A 19760-nucleotide genomic window follows, 5' to 3' on the forward strand; every position below is an offset into this window, starting at 1 on the left:
GCCTAAAACTCCTCGTGTCTGCTGTAGGGGAGAGGAAGCTGGCAGTGGGAGCTGCTGCCTATAGGTCACAGAGCTACGGGGTCACTTTTATGGTCATTCAGATGAGGGTGGGGGAATCAGGGCACAGCTTGCCTTTGGAGCCTAGGTCAGGTTCAGGCAAGCGGAGGACAAAGAAGAATTTCTGTCCACACTCTTCGCTGTTCTTAGGAGAGGCGGAAGAGTTTAGGGGCTAAGAACGCAGGGTTTGGGTTCAAACTCCACACCTACTTGTCAGCCCTATGACTGCGGGCAAGTATTTAACCTCTTTTTACCTTGATCTGTTCTCTATCATGGAAGTGTTCCTGTGAGGATAAAATAAGGCTACTGCCTGTGATACATGCACGAATTTAGCCGCTGCTATCGTTGGTCTATGGAACAGATTTTCAAAACTCAGAGCCCCAATGTCAAGGCACAGTGCTCATAAAATATCACATAATGAGCGTTTTTCTACCTCCCTCACCCCCAGGAAAGCCTCACAATGGCCTTATCTTTTTTTCTCTTTTCTTTTTAAATTTACATTCAACAGCTGACATATGATACATCATTAGTTTCAGATGTAGTGTTCAATAATTCATCAGTTGCGCATAACACCCAGTGCTTATTACATCGGGTGATGGGCATTAAGGAGGTCACAGTGGTATTTTTTATGCTTTCTTTTCTCTTGGCAGCAGGAGAGATTAACTGAGGATCCTGTTCCAACTGTCAGTTTCCTTTCTATATTGTGGAACGTATTCTTCCTCCGAAAAGTTGTACCATTTTTGCCTCAGAAATCAGAGGGGAGGGGCGCATGGGTGGCTCAGTGGGTAAATTGTCTTCCTTGGGCTCAGGTCATGATCCCAGGGTCCCGGGATCAAGTCCCACATCGGGCTCCCTGCTCAGCAGGGAGCCTGCTTCTCCCTCTCCCTCTGCCCCTGCGCCCTGCTCTTGCTGTCTCTCAGTATCTCTCTCTCAAATAAAATCTTTAAAAAAAAATTATGGGGGCGGGGGAAGATCAATTTGTCTTCTCTTTCAAATCTGTCTCTAGCTTGCCTTAGTTTGGGCAACAAATTCTGCCCTATAATCCAGTATGAAACTTTCCACTGTTTTCTACAAATAAGGTCCAAACTGCTGTAAAGTTGTCTGAGCCATGTGCCAAATTCTCATTTCATAATTCTTTCTGAATTATAAGAGAGAAACCATGACTCCTCATAGCTTCCAATTTGAATTTACAATTATATTATTCATAGTGAATATGAATCATGTATCTAAGCATTTATATATATATATATATATATATATATATATATACACACACACACACACACATTTTTATTATGTTATGTTAATCACCGTACATTACATCATTAGTTTATATTAAGCCTTCAGGAAACATGCTGCATTCTTCTAGAAATCTTTTGGTTGTCAACCTATTTTCTTTTTTCTTTATTTATTTTTAAAGATTTTATTTATTTGAGACAGAGAGAGAGAGCGTAAGGCGTAAGCAGGGGGAGAGGCAGAGGGAGAGGGAGAAGCAGACTCCGCACTGAGCAAGGAGCCCGATGCAGGGTTCAATCCCAGGACCCTGAGATCATGACCTGAGCTGAAGTCAGACGCTTAACCGACTGAGCCACCCAGGAGTCCCTATTTTCTTTTCTAAATAATTTTTTTAATTGAAAAAATACTGGGAAATAATGCCCAACTAGAGAAAATACAGAAATGCAGAGGGAAAAAACAGCCTTTATTCCATAAGCCAAAGACCACCACTGTTAACATTTTGGTTTCTCTACGAACTACTAGCATCCTTTCTACGTTTAAGTTGTTTCTGAATTATTAGCTCCTCACGTATACCATTTAGTAGTTTTTAAAATTTATCAAAACCTAAATATTTCCTCATGCCATTAAAATTTTTCAACAAGTGCCCATTTTAATAACTGTCAGATATTGTACCTTATGTTATCATATCATAGCCTGTATTTTGGAAATACAGGCTGTTTCCAAATGTCCACTTAGCAAACATTCTTGAGTGAGCGTCTCGGAGCCCCTCTGAGCAGCCCAGCCTGCTGTCCTGGTCTGTGCGTTCATTGTCGACTGTTTGTCCGGGCTGTGCTCTCTTACCCGGAAGGTTGCTCCCTACCCTCTCTCCAAGTCTCCTCACCTCGCAGCCGCTCAGGCTCCCGTTTGTCCTCTGCTTCAGCGTCTCTGGGAGCCAAGCCATTCTTGACCCCTTGGAATGAAGTTAGATTCTTTTCCTTGCTTTTTTTTTCCTCCTGATGGTCATCTCACAACTAAGGCCTGTATCATATTACACTGTAATCTCCGTTAACTTACCAATAGATCCAACTAGACTGGAGCTAAGCGCCCATGAGGATTGTGTGTTTCACTTCCATGGGTGCACACGTAGCCCCTAGCGGAGTATCCGACACCCAGTAAACACTCCATTTGCACCATCGTAGCTGCACCAACAGCAGTGGATGCCTTTTCTACCACGTTATTGTCAGCATTAAGCATTCTAATTTTTCACTAACGAAACTGATACTGTCCATTTTTTTTATGCAAGGCTGGTGTCATTTTGACTCTTCAGCTGATGGTGGGGTTGAACCTCTTATTTGTAGCAAGTACTTTTCTACCCTAAACCCAGGCATCAATCGTAGAATGGGGCCCTCCCTCCCACTTCCAAAGATGGGAAATTCTCTTTGTGTAGCTTGAAACTCACCTCACTTAGGGCTGACATAAATATTGTGAATGGTGTTGGGCATCTTCGGAGTTTCAGAACAGACCCCTCCTCCCACCTAAATAATAAGTATATGAAGGAAGATAATGGGCCCAGAGGATTGGAGAGACAAATGCTAGGGTCTCTGAATGATGAAATGCCTCTGGGTGCCCTGACAGCTGGGCTAGCACCTGTTCTTCTGGTATCCCCATGTCACATTACCTCTGCCCGTCCTTCCCTTTGCATGAGGTTAATGTGGTGGTCTTGTCCTAACACATGCCAGGAAATGGGCAAAACCACCCAAGCAGCTTCTTGCCCCACTTTTGCAAGTCTCACATTGAGGGGGGACCATTTCCTCTCTAGCCAAGGTGGAGAATGTTTGTTTAGCTTCCAAACTAAATTGTTCCACATCAGCAGGCTTTCATTCTTTCTTTTTTGGGGGGGTGAGGAGGTAGGGATAGAAGGAGTCCCTTTTTTAAAAATAATGTGCAAACTTAGATTTTTGTGATGACTGGTGTAGATCATCTAGAATAAGAGTTACTTCACGGTCACTTGCTGTTCACAGGGCAAAATCAGTCTTTCTAAAACATTGCTTCTACACCTAGATTGTTGGAGTCAGTCATACTTCTTGCTCCCTTTTTAAGGGAAGAAGGAAATATTAAAATTTAACAGTAAAGCTTTTAAACCTACCATGTAAAAATTAAAATGTGTGAATCCGATGTACCTGTTTTCCATCCCACACCTTAGAGGTGATCTGTAACCACAGTCAGCTCAACTGTGAGTGGCCCTTGATTGGGTCCTAAACATCCCACTATTTTTATGCCATTTACCTCTGTTGCCTCTTTGTTGTTAAACCCTTCGCTTTGGTGGGAAGGAGATTAATTGGCCTGCTGAATTTAACCCTTCACATTGAAATATATTTGCTGATGGCAACAGGTGATGCTTATGGTGTATTTGTAGATGAACGAGAGCAGATTACGCAAGAGTATGATCCCATAAAAACTGTCAGTATGCATGTGTGTATGTATACATACACATACACATACATATGTATGTAGAAATTTGCATGTATACACATACCTATACACATGTATGCACACATGCAGAAATTCTGCTTATATAAACATCAGTGTTGTACATATGGTTATGTACATCTTTTTTTAAGACTTTATTTTAAGTAATCTCTGCACCCAACATGGAGCTCGAACCCATAACCCCAAGATCAAGAGTTGCACGCTCTACTAACTGAGCCAGCCGGGTGCCCCAGTTACTTACATCTTTACACACACATACACACACACACATATACAATGTCTGGAAGAATATAATCCAAAATCTTAATTTTTATCTCTAGGTGGATGTTTCTAGATGATATTTATTGTCTTCTTTTTGCTTATGTATTTTTTCCTCCAATGAACATGTATTAGTTGTGGCATTTAGAAAGTTTAAAACTTAACCTGTTATTAAAATTATTTCTCTTTTAATAATACATTATTTCTGCACATTTGTATTTATAGCCCAAACTTAGCATGGCCAAATGCAGAAGAAATGTGGAAAACTTTTTGGAAGCATGCCGAAAATTAGGAGTACCAGAGGTAACGTCAAACTTAGTCCCAATAACTATGTTTTGGTGCAGATTTCATTTATTGTATGTGTTCGAACCCACTGAATGGATGTACAGCTTTGCACATCCTTTTTAGTCTCAGTCTTTCTTGAGTAATAATATGAAATAAGTTAATACAAAATTTAGTTTAAATTCCTTTGCAGTGAAATTAAAATGGCTTAAAGTGGTAGGGTCAATACTGAGGGAAAAGGGAATATAATTTCCTTAAGGTTTTGAAATAAACGCAAAATTTCAACCTGGAGAAAAGCATGTAGTTGGCTTGATTCCCTACTCCAAGAACAGAAATTACTGTGGCTCCAGTGAGCCTTCTAGCAGGTTCCATAGGGGAGAATTTTGGAGCTGTTGGTTTTCCTTATCCACAGCTCTTAAGCAAAGCAGACCTGTAGTTGACAGGTCTAGTTGAAAATCAACTAACTTGTTGATTTTCATTCTGAATAGTTGCATTTTGGGTATGTGGATCAAAATAGTCAATGTTGAAAATATTATAATTATTGTTATTATTATAATTAAGCATTACCAATAATAATAACAATGTTTGTATGTTGCTTTATAATTTGTTCTCTGTTTGCAGTTCCATTTTCCCCATTAGTCCGCTGTAGACCCAATTGGCATTCCCTGTAGCCAGCCCAACTATACTTGGCTACTTTTTCTTTCTCCCAAGCTAAGTCCCAGCCTCAGCCTCAGCCTGATAGCTAATTTGGGGCTTTTAAAGGACCTTGCTATTAGTAACAAAATGATTTCTTCGGGAGACAAAAGACAATCCACTCAGAATTTGGGGGTAAGTTGAGAAGTTTATCATCATTGTGATAAACAGAAATGGCCAGAAATTACATTTTTAAAATTTTTCTTCTATGTTTTCTAATATGCCAGAGATAAAGTAACTACAAACTCTGTCATGAAATACTGTTTATGAGTATGTGAAAGAATTATATTGTAATGTAATTCTACTCAGTGATAGGAGTTAGGTATTGGAATTGAGAAAGGCTTCTTCTCCCTCCCTCCCATCTTCCTCTTTTTCCTTCCTTCCTTCTTTCTTCCCTCCCTCCCTCTCTCCCTCCCTCCCTTCCTCTTTTAGCTTGTTAAGTTTCAAAAGTAAGGGGTTAGTGGTGCAATTTTTAATCGTATTTGAGGACAAGAAGAGAATTACTAAAGCATCATTACATCAGAACTCTATCAACAAAGAAAAGCGTATAAATTCATGTTTAAAAAGAGTGTAATATTCATATAATGGACTCAATGTCTTTGTGGTCAATCCAGATGTCTTTCAACAATGTTAATCTGTGTGTCTATATTACATGTGTATGTTTTAATATTGCATATACATTGTTGGCTTCAAATCTTTAATTCCTGTACACATACTATTTTTAATAATTGGACTCCATCATGGGCTAATAAGATTTCCATGTGTGAATCAAAACTATCGTACCAAGTTTCAGAAGATAAATTATTTGTGCCTGTGCTATAGAAAAAGCACTGGTGAGTTATGACCTAATTCCCTAATGCGCTGTGATATTTTTTAAACTCATCAGAAAATTTTTTTGGCTTATGGTGACACAAAATGAAATGGAAATGGCCTTAACCAAGTGTTGTGAGTAAAGACTGGTGATTACAATTTTCTTTTAAAGTAGGGAAAAGGACATTAAATTATCATAATAGGCAGAGAAAAATGTACCATAATTTCTGAAATATGCCCCTAGCAATGTGCCCCCCTTGCACTAATCAGCAGTTCGTAATTTCTGAGAAGATTGAGTTACAGGGAATAAATAATCTTTCCTGCCAGTGTCCCATTCAACTCTGCTTAGTAAAATATATCACTTAGGCTGGTTTTGAAAATGTTTTAAGATTGTAGGTGTCTTTCAAGTTTGCATGGTTATACACCATGCAATGGTGCATGTGTGGTTGTGTGCATGCTCGCGTGTGCGTGTGTGTGTATACAGACATATCCATCCTGATGGGTAATCCAGTAGCATTTCACCAGGGACTAGAGTTACGTTAAGCTTCTGGCTACTAGAAAAAGTCTGGTGGTTAGTTAGCAATTGAACTTCTTAACGAGACGTGGTAAAAGTGAGGAAGGGATATTCTAGTGGAAAACTGGAAATGCCGTTGGAAGGCAATTGGCAGATCTTCCTGGACGCACAGGGAGCTTGCTTTCATCTCAGAATGCACGAGGAATACATGCTGGGAAATGAGGAAATCTTTTCATCTGGGCATATGATAGGAGTGAAATGACTCCCTTCGCCTTAGATACACTTCTTTCACTTCTGAAGGGGGTTGATGTTTTAATGTATATGTAGCACACTACAATTAATTATTTACATGAAAAATAATTATATCACAAGCCTAAGTGCAGAAATTCTCCATTTATGATCAGATATTTGAAAAGGCTCATACCAAAAAAAAAAAGAGAGAGAGAACCTGTACCCTTTACATCTTCTTAATTGCATCACACCTCATATTTGGGTAACAAAATAGTCATTGATTTCCCAGTCACATAGTTAATTCCTCAATGTGTAAGCTTTTTCCTGCTTTCTTCTCCATCCATTGCTTATCTACTCACATACACTCATAAGTCACAGAGATCTTGAATTCTGTATTTTATAAGCTCAGTACTAATTGACAGTGATGACTTCCCGTAGAGACTGAAAAGTCACAGCCGTGCTCTAAGCCCTGCCTTTGATGTCCTTCGTAATGGAATCACTGTTCGAAACGCCAAGGCCAAGTCAGCCTCCGCAGCTTATATAATTTTGTCAGGTTCCTATGCGTGGAATGTGGTTGCTGAGCAGATTTAGTTGAGTTTTTACATATAAAAGAATCTGAAGGGATGGAAGTAATTTTAAAATTGTTCAAATTGTTACAGCTTATTATATTTTCTTTAGAAGTCCCCGTGGACACAATCCCAGTTCTGTGCCTCGGGGTTGGTCAAGGTTCATGAAGCACTTTACTCTGCGCTTGGGTAGACAGGTTCTGGTGTGGCTTAGCTGTAAATGTGCCTTCTTCGACCTGGCTGTGGTCTGCGTATTTGCTGCAGGTTAGCATATGTAGACAGGTTAAGGCCACTCCAGACCTCTGTGCGTTATTTGTGACGTTTGGGTGAGGCTGGGTCTATCCCCTTGGCTCCTCAGTCGGGGGAACAGACAGGATTTGGAACAGCAGCTGCTACTGATGGAAAGAAGATGACATCACAGAAAGACGTTAGTGATGGGGACCTGGAGAAATTCTGTTAGGATGACAGGAGAATTCCTTGCTATTAACTGAGAGGGACTTGGGATGAGGTAGAGGCTTGCTAATGAGAATGCCAAGGAAAGGTCCTTAAAAATGAACCAGAAGTAGCACTCGCCGGCAAGTTTCTTTCTCAGTGGAGGGGATGACATCCCTTCCAATAGTTATTTCAGCGCAGGTAATTTTCCTTCCTGCTCCCCATTTCAGGTGTGTTGGGGTTTTGGTTTGGGGACCAGTTCCTCCACTAAAGGGACATAACCGGAGTGAACATAACCTGGAAGGAGAAGAGTGAGTGGGTGAAGGGGATCTGTGAGCAGAGGGAGGGAATGCACGAGGTTTGGGGTCAATTATCCCTACTTGTGCTGTTAACTAGTTCTGCGCCCTGAGGCTAACTCCTTAAAAGTAGCAGCAGTTAACCTTTTATTGAGGACTTCTTATCTATGCATCATCTTAAATGCTTACCATGGAGGGTTGGAGGTAAATATTTTATTGCCATGCCCTGAGGAAATTAAAGTCCAGAGAGGTTAAACAATTTCCTAAGCTCACGTTCACAGCTGGTAGCTGCAGAACTGGAGTTTGAACCTGGCTCTCTGTGACCGAGCTCCCCGATCTGCAGATTGCAGGTGTTGGACTTGAGCAGTAAATTCAAATCGTCTTCTTCAGAACCCTGGAGTCTTTCCAGTGGCCAGCATGGGAGGTAAGGGAAAGCCAAGGGGGGAGACTACAGATCATTCTTGCCCCCTTGAATCCGCCAGAGCAGTTTCTCCTTTGTCCATAGCATATATTGGATTTCCAGCTAACATTTTCTTTGGGGGAAAAGGTATCCTACTGCTAAACATAGTTTGGAAATCATCGGACCCCTATGATTTCTCTGAGCTGTACGAGTCCGTTTAAGCTCATCTGTATCCTGCAGCTCCATAATTGCTTCCCCTGCTTGGGGGGGGGGGGGGGGGGTGCTTAGCAGTCGAAGGAATAACTGCAGGTGCGTCATGGTGCCTTGGAAAATCTAGGGATTGGGTGATGGTGCCCGCACCACCTCCAGAGCTCCTTGTGGTAATGATGCCAGTCGTCAGACTGTGCAAGCTGTCTTTGACTTCTGGTGCAAGCATCACCTTGATCTTTTTTTTTTTTTAATTTTTTTTAATCTTTTTTTTTTTTAAAGATTTTATGTATTTGATAGAGACACAGCGAGAGAGAACACAAGCAGGGGGAGTGGGAGAGGGAGAAGCAGGCTTCCCACTGAGCAGGGAGCCCGATGCGGGGCTCGATCTCAGGACCCTGGGATCATGACCTGAGCTGAAGGCAGACGCTTAACGACTGAGCCACTCAGGCACCCCAACATCAACTTGATCTTGAAGACAGGCCTACCCTTGGTGGCCTTTCAGATTCTTGAGGATACATTCTTTGTGTCACCCGAGAATCTGACTTCGGTTAAGCCTTGGACTCATGAGGCTATTAATGGACATACTGAGGCTTCTTTTCTCGGCCTGTAAACTTGTTGTTGAAGATTCATGGTTGGCTATTGGGGGTTTCCAAATTGATTCAAATTTAGGGCAGTTTGGGGCTCTTATTAGTGTTGTTGCAGGTCAAAAGAAACTTCTGATTTATGAAGCATTAAAAGTATTAGAAAATAGGTATTTTTTTGGTTCACCAGGGAAATTTTTCTACTCTGTTTTATATAAGTAGCCGTGGCCTCAGACCTCTGTAAGGAGCAAGGTCCTTAATTTAAGAGAATTGCTCTCTTTAGAGGAGGAGGGAACTTAGACGAAATGCCCAGCCCTCCATAGTCATTACTGTCTGCAGAGGGAAAATAGAGAAGAGGATCCAGGGCAGCAGCTCCCCTGAGTGGTGGACATGTTGGGCCCCCGCTCGCCTGCCTGGACAGCACAGAGACCAGGGGCTTGCGGGACTATAGGGGATCCCTCAGCTTCTGCATCAGCCAAATGGAGTTAAACATAAAATCCTAGAGAACATTCGGATTCTAACAATGATCATGTTGATATAAGTGGGTCATGTTGACATTATGGCTGAGTCTTCTTTCAATACCTTTCATATTTGCCTTTTGTTGGTTTTGTTTGTTTGGTTGTTTTTTTTGTAATGAGGTACAGTATCTGAAAGTAACAGCAGTAATTTCCCTGCTTTAAGTGAGGGTTTAGGAAATTTGTAACTAATCTGATTTTTTTTTTAATCGACATACATTCTATAAATTGAAGCTGCTCTTTTTTGTTGTTGCTTTAATCTTGAGAACAGGAGAAATGAGTTCTTTCTCTTTGAGCTTTATGCCTCTCTTTTTCCCCCTTATCAGTAACTTTAGTGTCAGTTTAAATCATAACTAATAAGTAATTTTGGGGGACGGGATGAGATGATTATTACAAAATTTTATTTTCTACTTATATTGGTTAGTCTTGAGGTCGAATGACCAGAGGTGCAGACTGACACATTTACTACTTTATTAACAGAAGTTTTTAAATTCATAATTTATTAAAAAGGGTCAGTCTCTAGTATGTAAAATGAGGTACATTTCTTAACAGGTAGTATGAGTTTACCATTGAGAATGTAAGACTCCTTTCCCGCCATATGTCTCCTGCTGGCAGGGTCGTCTGTGGTCAGCAGTCTGACAGCCTTTCATATGTGTATTGTTGAGAATAAACCTTTTATTTTTTACTCTTTTTAAAAGATTTTATTTATTTATTTGTCAGAGAGAGAGAGTGCACAAGCAGGGGTAGCGACAGGCCGAGGGAGAAGCAGGATCCCCACCGAGCAGGGAGCCCGATGCGGGACTCGATCCCGGGACCTGGGATCATGACCTGAGCCGAAGGCAGATGCTTAACCGACTGAGCCACCCAGGCGTCCCAAGAATAAACATTTTAAAAGCAGCATCTTTAATTACAATTGTAGATAAAGTAGCTTACTGATAGAACAGTTAGTCTGTAAGTCCTTAAAATTGATGATTAGTTCTCATATATTTGGAGAAAATTCTGGAAACCCTTCGTTACCTCACTCCACCCCCACCAAATTATACCTTGTCCATCAGCACTTTAAATGTTCAGAATGACTATCAACATTCCTGAGCTTTGTTATCTTAGCTTAAAAAAAAAAAACTTTGTAAGTATGTTGACCTTAAAAATTAAAATTATATTTAAATAAACTGAATACATTCTAAATCTCCTAGAATTTAGACTGTGTGACACTCAGAACATTTATAAACCAGACCTTTTGCCTGATCTGTCTACATTTCTGTTTGTGTCCATAGTATTCAGGGAAGCTGGGCCAATCTTTAATAGTAAGCTTAGTCACACATTCTTGTGTTGACTCTAAGAGAATCAGTTAACCTCTGGCAATTGTGATTTCTGTTCTCTATAGTGAGAATTAGCATCCACACTTGCCTCTGAGGACTCTGAGTGTATTAACTGTGTTTTTCAAATGCCTTGCAGTCATTACTAAGGCTCTGTAATACAGAGTGAAATTTTGCCTCTTTAAATTTTCTTCCTTTTTAGCATTTTCCTATTCTAATTTTAAGATAAGAAATGTATAATCCCTAAGTCCCTCTCATTACAACTTTAATTTGGTAGGCACGAGGGTCAGAAAATTCCTCTCTCCCAGCGGTGTTAACCCTCGTTCTTATCCCAGCATCCCCGCAGGGGCTGCTCAAATGGGATGTGGGACAGAATCAGAGCGCCGGTCTGAGAGGGCCCCAGCAGCCCACACTCCCCACGTTATGGTGATTCCAGTTTTTGCCTACCAGATGATCTTAGACCCATGCCTTTTCCTTTAGAGATCATGATTTAGTTTAAACCAGCCACCATGGGCTGTGAGTCTAGGCCCTACCCACTTCAATCTGAATCAAGCCCAGAATGTGTGGCATCATGAAATTAATTCCAGGAGGAGAAGAAAGGTCTGTGTTGGCTACCCATGTGAGAAGTATGCTACTCCAAGAACACCACAAGGACAATCCGATTCAAGTTCTTTGACCACGTTGCTGGGGAGCAGACCAGACATTTTCCATAGGGTCCCGGGAAGTGTATTAAAATACACACTGGAGGTAGAATGATTTGCTTTTAACATGGAAATACCCACTTTTGTGAAAATCACATTTCAGTTTGTGGATGCCTTCTGTCTTATGTCTGCTTTGCTCAGATTTCACTGGTTAAAGCACAACATTGCAATAGAAAATACTTATTGCAATAAAAACTTCTTTCCTTAGATGTTTCCCCATCCGCTTAGTCCTTGACCAGCGTCTCTCTCCCAGTGAAACCAAATCTCTGTGTAGCTGTTTTAATTCTTAGGAAAATAACAGTGGTAGTTTGATTCCCCCAAATCCACAGAGAAAAGATTCGTGATCTGAATAGATATAACATGACTTGATATCTTTTTTTTTTTTTTTAAGGATTTTATTTATTTATTTGACAGAGAGAGAGATAGCTAGAGCAGGAACACAAGCAGGGGGAGTGGGAGAGGGAGAGGCAGGCTTCCTGCCGAGCAGGGAGCCCAATGTGGGACTCGATCCCAGGACCCCAGGATCATGACCTGAGCTGAAGGCAGACGCTTAACGACTGAGCCACCCAGGCGCCCATGACTTGATATCTTTAAAAAGCCTTTCCTTAACAGCAGCTTCTCTACCTTCATAAATTAAAATAAGAGCTGTCTGTTTTTAATCTTATTCATCCCACTTGCTGTTGTAGTATTCCTATTTATCTGAGGGCATCAAGCTAACTTCAGAGGATATAAGCAAGACAGCATATCTATCTTAGAATCTTTGAGTGGCTCTGCAATTTGCATCTGCTTAGCAATGAGGCTAAAACAAAGGGTAACAACTGTAGCAAAGTATGTTATAAAATATATGTTACATATATTTTAAATACTTTGCCAATTTTGAAATAAAGCTGCATTTATGAAATACAAATATTTTCAATCCTTGTTTAATCTGGACACAAAACTACTTCTCTTTCCCATTGACACGTCAATTATAACCACTGTTAATGTTAAGCTGTGGTCATTTCCAGTTCAGGAACGCAGCGAATCAGGAAACGGTTTGCTTCCTGACAGCAGCAGATATTCAGAGGCACTCAGAAGAGCTGTGCCCCGCCGTTACCTGTTCAGTGGTGAAGAAATTTACATAACAGCCCCATGCGGCCCTGTACTTTTATGCTAACTGCACATCTGAGAAGCCTCCTCTAGACTTTGGTTTACGTGTGGCTGCAAAACCCCGAAATTTAATGTACTTTCTGACACATGTAGGAACACACTTAAAAGCAGCATTCCCCAGAGTTTACCAGTAACCCTAAAACAAACAAACAAAAAAACTAGGTGTACGTATTACCTTTCCGAGAGGAATGCTTGATACTCATTCAGTCTTCATAAACCAGGCTGAAGGATACATTGAGAACAGTGAGGACAGGTGGGGATTCACCTTGGAAGTTTATAATATTCTTCCCTTAGGTCAGGTTAGGTCCTGAATGTCCCTAGCCAAAAGCTCTTATTTTTATGCCACTGGTGAGCACATGACTCCACTTAAACATTAAAACTGTTTCGATGCCGGAATGGCCTGGTAATTGCAGAACATGCTGTTCCTTAGTAGTGGCATTGTGGGTGGAGGATTTCTTTGCACTGTTTGCAGAAAACACGTTGGGTATGCTACTTCTCTTTTGTAATGGATTAAAAAAAAAATCTTTGATGGTGGAGTGGGTTTTTACCTGCTTGAAATAAGGGGTTACTCTTGCCATTTGCTAGTAACCAGAAATGCGTGTATTTTTAATTGTATGCACTGTCTCTTTCTGTTCTAACGGCTGCCCACGGAATAGGCCGACCTCTGCTCTTCGTATGACATCCTGCAGTCGGACTTTCACCACGTTCGAAAGACTGTTGACACTCTCCTGGCACTTGGGGAGAAACCCCCACAACCAACTTCTGCCCTCCGCTCCAGGGACCTTATCAGCTTCTGTCTTGTCCATATTCTCTTTATAGTGCTAATCTATGTCACTTACCACTGGAATGCTCTGTCTGCATAACGTCTGCATGTGCGTCCAAACACTCTGCTACGTCACCCTGATCTGTCGCAGGGTCCTTCCTCCATTTGAGCCTTTGCCTGGCCAACTTCCATCCCCGTCATCTCTTTAGTAATCTCTGGAGTTTTGAAGCCAGACATTACGAGTCAGATTTTTCCCAAAGCACAAATAATTTCTCTCCCTTAGTGAAAAAACAGCAACAAGTGTGTCCCAACCTCACGCTTTCTCATTCACATAGCGCTAACAGCAGTGCTATGCAGTTCTGCTCCCTCCCCCAGGGAGCTTCGTTGCCCTTGGTAGAGCGGAAGAAGATTCCAGAACAGGAGCAGAGGGGATGTAGGATATGGAAGTCTTTCCTTTGGGTCGGTGTCGGATCCTAATTCAGGACTCGGTAATTGAGGTGTAGAAGGGCCACCTTGCAGAGGGGACAGAAAACTGGCATTTGGCTCCCAATTTGGCCTATAAAAGTCTTTAATAATACCATTATTGACCAACTTGAAAACTACCATGGGCAAATGACTGCTTTGCTGGCCATGCAGTTGGATTCCTCCCTGTTTGCTGCCACGGGAGCGGTGAGGGGCACCAGGGAGGGTTGCCGCCCACGCCTACCCCGAGGGAGCCCCTCTGCCCCGCCGCGTGAGACCTAGCGGGGCAGCTGGGGAAGGAGCGGCATTGCTGGTAGAGCGCCACCTGGAGGATTCGCTTGCGCATCGCTTTGTGCATATTTTTACCTTTTGCTCCTTGTTAGGTCTGTTCTGAGCGCCTAGAAAAGCATTTTCCAGAAGGGATTTCTATTTTTAAATAATGGAATGGGTCCTTTTCCTTTTTTGCTACATTACATCATAACTGCAGGTCAAGAATGTGATGGATTTGACTGTATTTGCTTTCAAATAAAGCCATGAGTCATGGAACATTCTTGGTCCTAATACTTGGGTTACTATGGCAGAAGCCAACAATAAGATTGCTCTTGTTTTAGAAGAATGTAGTTTCCCTAATGGCCTGAAATTTCCATTTAACCTTTGATTTCCAGTGACATTAGCAAGCTGCTTCTATCCTTAAGCAAGCTTACAAGATTGTATGTTAACTATATCCGCTTTTTGAGCAATGTGATCAGTTTGTAACTAAAAGAAAAAAAAAAACAAACATTAGAATCCTGTCTAGGCCAAGATATTTCTGGTTCTGGGATGTCTTTTTATACTATGAGAATGCCCTCCTCCACGGTTCAGACAGCTTCCCCTAGGCTTCGCTTTACATCTAGTTGCCAAATACTATTTCTTAAATTTGGGAGATGATGATGTTAACTTCCTCAAGATAATTTCTAATTTACTGAGTTGTGAAGAGTCTACATTGATGGCTACTAAGAAGATAATCTTATTTTTCTGAATGCTTCCATGAATCCAGGGGACTTGAGAATATGCAAAACCCACATGGTTAGAAGACTATATTTATAAATATTCTTTGTTGCTGCATTAGATTTTCTAACAGGAAACATTCTTTACATGAAAATACCTTGAGTTAGCTGAGCTTTTCCCTCCTGATTTTGTGTTGATTGGTGAAATACAGGGTATGTGGAAGTTCTCTAATTAACCTCGGTTGTGTGTAAATAACCCACAGATGTACTGAATTGCTTGTGGGGCTATCTTGTCCCCTTCAATCTGTGACACAATAAAAGCCCTTTGTGCAAAGTCGAATGAGCACCCTGAGCCATAAGTTGTTTAATAAACACATTTCGGGTGATTATTCCAGGTTTTCATCAGCCCATCGATGCACTGATTTGTGCCCACCCAGAGCAGCTCTCTGCATCTCCATCCGGCTCTGCAGTGCACTAAGGCTTCCCTTAATGATCACTGTTTGGGTTTCTTTTTTTTCTTCTTTGGGAGGAGTGGGGGGCAAAAGGGAAGAAGAGAGATGACTTACAGGGTGGCACTTGAAAGAAAATTCTATCAATAAAAACTGAGTAGAGCAATCATGGGAGATCAGATTTAATTTTCAGTGCTGACTTGACATCATTCTCAGGCTGTGTTCGTATTTCACTTCTGGCCTCAAAGGATTCTTTGGATGCATTTTCATTTCTCATGTCATTAATGTATCTGTAACCTAACATGCCGCTCCTCTTGGGATCTGTGGGATGGTTTTTTTTTTTTTTTTTTTTTTTAATCAAGTGGCATGGTAACTAGCAGAACACAATTAATTTAGCCCTTTAGGCAAAACTTGGAATGAATGGTCTTGCCCATTGTCAGGCTGTTCATTTCTATTCAGAATATTAAGCCTCTCCATGGTTCTTCCCCGAGGTACCCACACACCAACTCATATGCCCACGTGAGGCCTGCCATTACAGCGTGACGTGCTTGTCGTCTGAGAGGTGGGCAGGGACTTAGTTGTGTGATTTATATGTGCATGTTAAATCTCCTTCCTCACACAAGAAAGACCATTTTCCCAGTACTTGCAGTGCCTGATAAAAGGAACCAATTGTTTATTTATGTTCTCTCTTTGAGATAGATTTATGTGAAAGAGAGGGTTCTCTTTCTCCAGGTCCTCCAGTTGGTGGCAGCTCACCACTCAGTCTCAGGATTTCCACAGTATGTCACAGCTAATGTGTCTACACATTCCCTCTATTTACGGATTTGTGAGTCACATGTGGCTCACTGTTCGGGGCAAGACACTTACGGAATCGGGCTGGTGGAGAGGGGCCCTGCAGAACTCAAAAGTAAGACAACTGAGTAGGAATTTCCTCAATGAGAATAGGTTTAAAAAAAAAAGTCACTCGATACCCTGATAACATTTTTTTGTGAGTAAGAAATTAAATTCAGTGCCTGGTGGCTAGGGTTCTCTCTCTAAAATCCATGCTGTTTTATAAGGACAAGACGTCCTAAGGACAAAGGCTGTTGCCCCTTACCAGGTAAAGTACTGGACAATGGATTAAAATTTCAGGAGCCTGAAGTGGTTTTGGAGTAAATGAAACATATTTTAATACCATTTTATTTCAGGAGATTTGGGCTTAAAGTTAGGCTTCAGATTTTGAAATTAGTTCTCCATAAACAATCAGTTATATGTAGAATGTGCACTTTTTTCTTCTTTGAGACTATCAGAGTCCATTCCTTGGCTTTTCAGTGTGATTTTCTTTGTGCTTGTGTTCATTTATTCATTCCTCAAATATGGAATGAACAGTCTTTGCGTAAGCCTTTGTGGTAGACCTTGGGGATACATGACCCTGTCTTCAGAAATCTTGCAGTCTGGACCAGGAGTCAGCAACATTTTTCTGTCGAGTACCAGATTATAAATATCGTAGGCTTTGTGGTCTATGCAGTCTGTGTTACAACTACTCCGTTCCGCTGGTGCAGCCTGAAAGCAGCCGTCGATGACTCGTCAGTGAATGGACATGGCTGTGTCCCAGTAAAACTTTATTTACAAAAGCAGGCTGTGGACTGACTAGGCCCGCAGGCAGTGGGTTTTGGACCCCTGACCTAGCGGACAAATAGGATGCAATTCAGGGTGACACAAGATTCTGCAAAGCACGCGGCAGGGGACCGGACCCTGATGGGGAACGGGGAATCTGCGAAGCCTTTTTGGAACTGTGATGTTTACACGGAGCCCTGAAGGGTGTGTAGGAATAGCCAGGGGAGGAGGGTGCAGGTTAGGGACGTGAGAAAGGGGGCAGCTACGTGTGGAGAATGACGTATTCCCGAGGGAGGAAGCACTTGACGGTGGCAGGGCTGGAAGGCAGAGACTCCCAAGGAGAGCGACAGGACACCGTCTCGGTCTGTAGGAGTGTGACGTGGGCTCTGCTTTATACGGGAGGTGACCGCCCCTCGGAACGCTCAGGTGGCAGAACTTGAAGCTCTCTCACGTGAAAATCATGCAGACAGTTCTGCTTTAAGTTCAGTCACTTCAGCGCCAGCAACGTGCATTTGAGAAACAGGCTGGACGAGATGAACTATGCGGACATAGATGACTTCTTCTTAGTCTAGCAGCTGCGCCTGGAAGGAGGTGCGTGGCTGTTTGGGAGCACAAGGAACTATAGAAGGAGGAGAGCCAGGCAGCGATGCTCCCGCGAGGCGTCTTCCTCTGGGATGAGAGGTCTGTTGCTCTCCCTGAAGAGAAGCCCAACAAGCCAAGTCGCCGAGCTAACGCCTGTTCCCAAATTGAGGGTTCTGTGATCCCCCCACCTGATCTTGAACTTGGTGGGGCTTCCCCCCTACGGATGAAGGTAAAATTTATGGGCAACAGCACGATGTTGTGGAAAGAGCCCCGGCCAGGAGAGGAGATGCATGGTCAAATCCTGGTTCCAGTAGTTACCAGCTGTGGGACTTTAACAAAGTTGCTAAAGCTCTCTACATCTCAGTTTTGTCATCTGTAAAATAGAGGTATTCTATCCGCCTGACACAGTTGTCCTAGAGAAGTAAGCAATGCAGATCTGTAGCGTTGGCACCGAGCATGTCGGAGGGGCCCCGGGCATCTTTCTGAGTTAGCGTTTACTGTTTATGGCTTGCCTGCCTTTTCCAGCCCTGTTTGCTGTGGAAAAAGAGTTGGGTGACCCAACTCTTTTTCTTTTTCCCCCAACTATTTATTTATATTATTATGCTTAAGTTACATGGAAGCAACCAAGCAGTTCTGCCCCATTTCAGGGAAAGTTTCCAATCAACACCAATTACGTGGTGACAAATAACTAGGAACGGTGACATCTTTGGGTCACGACTGACAAGGAAGGATGGGCTCCAGTGCTAGCGTTCATCTCCAGCAAGATATGGCACAGCGGCCCTCACAAGCCACACTAACACGGAGCCTTCAGCGCTGGTCACGAAGTCGGATCTCTTCCCTGAAGCTAGCAAATCAAGTGAAATAACTGGGTTTAAAGAACATTTTTTTTTTAAATGAAACCAAATAAGTTTAAAAACCATGCTCTTGACACATTTTCCTTTCAAAATTTACATGAAACTCGCTTTTTCACTCTAATAGCCCAGATTTTTTTCCCTCACATAGCCCATCATGTAGCCAGTCAGATAGACTCTTCTGCCTCAAGATGTAAACATGGGGGGGTGGGGAATTAACGGCATGTGAGGGAACCTTACTGATTCCACCATCGGAGAAGCAACACAAAGCTCGAGTTCTTCAGAGGGGTTCGGAAGCATGACATTTATGTAAGATACTCCTTTATGACTCTGCCCTGTGCTTTAAAAGGAAACACAACAGTGGTGCCACATTCTCAAGGAAAGCCGCTAGGCTCCTCTAACAAGGAAGTAAATTTAAATGCATTTAAAGTCAGTGTGAATGTACAGTATCTCTGCTTTAAATCCCTTTTATCCAGGTTTAGGTAGTGGCCCTTCTCTGTCACTTCTGATCCAGTTGTGAATGTACCGCAGTTCCTTCCCTATCCCAACTTCTGGGTCACTTCCAGGACCCTCCCCAATGCCCCCTGGCCTCTGCAGTGGCAGGACTACTGCGGTGGGAGATGGCCTTCCGGCCATCCTTGCTACCCTCTTCATTTCCGGCAGGCTCCCCTCGTTCGGCCTGTCGACCAGTGCCTCAGCTCATCATTCCTATCAGGTTTCATCCCAGGCCTGTGATAAAATAACCAGAACTGCTGTGTTTTTATGTTTCTGTTACCTTAGACCAGTCTTTGTAGGCACCTCCGACCCCATCCGAGTAATCTGAGGGCACTTCTTTCTGGGTTTCTTCAGGGCATCTGAATGAAAGGAGAAAGACAGGAAGGAAGTGAGAAGTAGCTTTCTATGTCTTCTGTGTACTTCTCACTGTGAGCTGTGAGGGTGGAAGCGAGACTCTCGGACTCTGCACCTGGTTTAGGAGTGAGGAGACCAGGAAGGTGAGAAATGCCAGTTGGAAAACTAAAGCGCTGGGAGAGAGGATGACCGTAAGCTAGCTCAGTCTGTGAGTCTGTGTCGTCTCCAGAAGTCCCATCGGTGGGAGGTTGAGACCTCAGTACTTTCCCCTCCCTGTCTCTCTCGAGCCCCCCTCCCAACCATGGCCTCCAGCTTGGAGCCCTGGAGCCAGCACTCCTCACAGGGACTGGTGCAGCCATTAATGGGGCCATGTTGCATCTCAAGCAAGACTTAGTTTAGGGCACGTAGCCCCATAAAAGCCATGCTGTACACAGAGTTTAGACCCTGTGGAAATATTCGTACTTGAATTCAGGAACATTTAGGACGAAATATAAGTAAACACGGCG

General features: G+C 42.6%; 1 protein-coding gene across 6 annotated transcripts in view; it reads left to right on the plus strand.

Moving 5' to 3' along the window:
* LRCH1 (leucine rich repeats and calponin homology domain containing 1) overlaps window positions 1-19760 on the plus strand; it is a 191425-nt gene that overhangs the window by 166708 nt on the left and 4957 nt on the right. For 2 of the 6 annotated variants that reach the window (XM_064586100.1, XM_064586099.1), the window contains exons 18-19: window positions 4246-4323; window positions 4924-5130. In XM_064586100.1, the coding sequence (XP_064442170.1) occupies window positions 4246-4323; window positions 4924-4941 (96 nt within the window). In that variant the 3' untranslated portion in view covers window positions 4942-5130. Of the gene's footprint in view, window positions 1-4245; window positions 4324-4923; window positions 5131-13372; window positions 19398-19760 lie in introns of all 6 variants that reach the window. The other 4 variants (XM_045869455.3, XM_064586102.1, XM_064586101.1 and 1 more) reach the window with 3 other exon arrangements.

This window comes from Mirounga angustirostris, unplaced genomic scaffold (assembly GCF_029215605.1).
Source record: "Mirounga angustirostris isolate CCGP_5_RB_7025 unplaced genomic scaffold, mMirAng1.0.hap1 SCAF_3, whole genome shotgun sequence".
NCBI lineage: Eukaryota > Metazoa > Chordata > Mammalia > Carnivora > Phocidae > Mirounga > Mirounga angustirostris.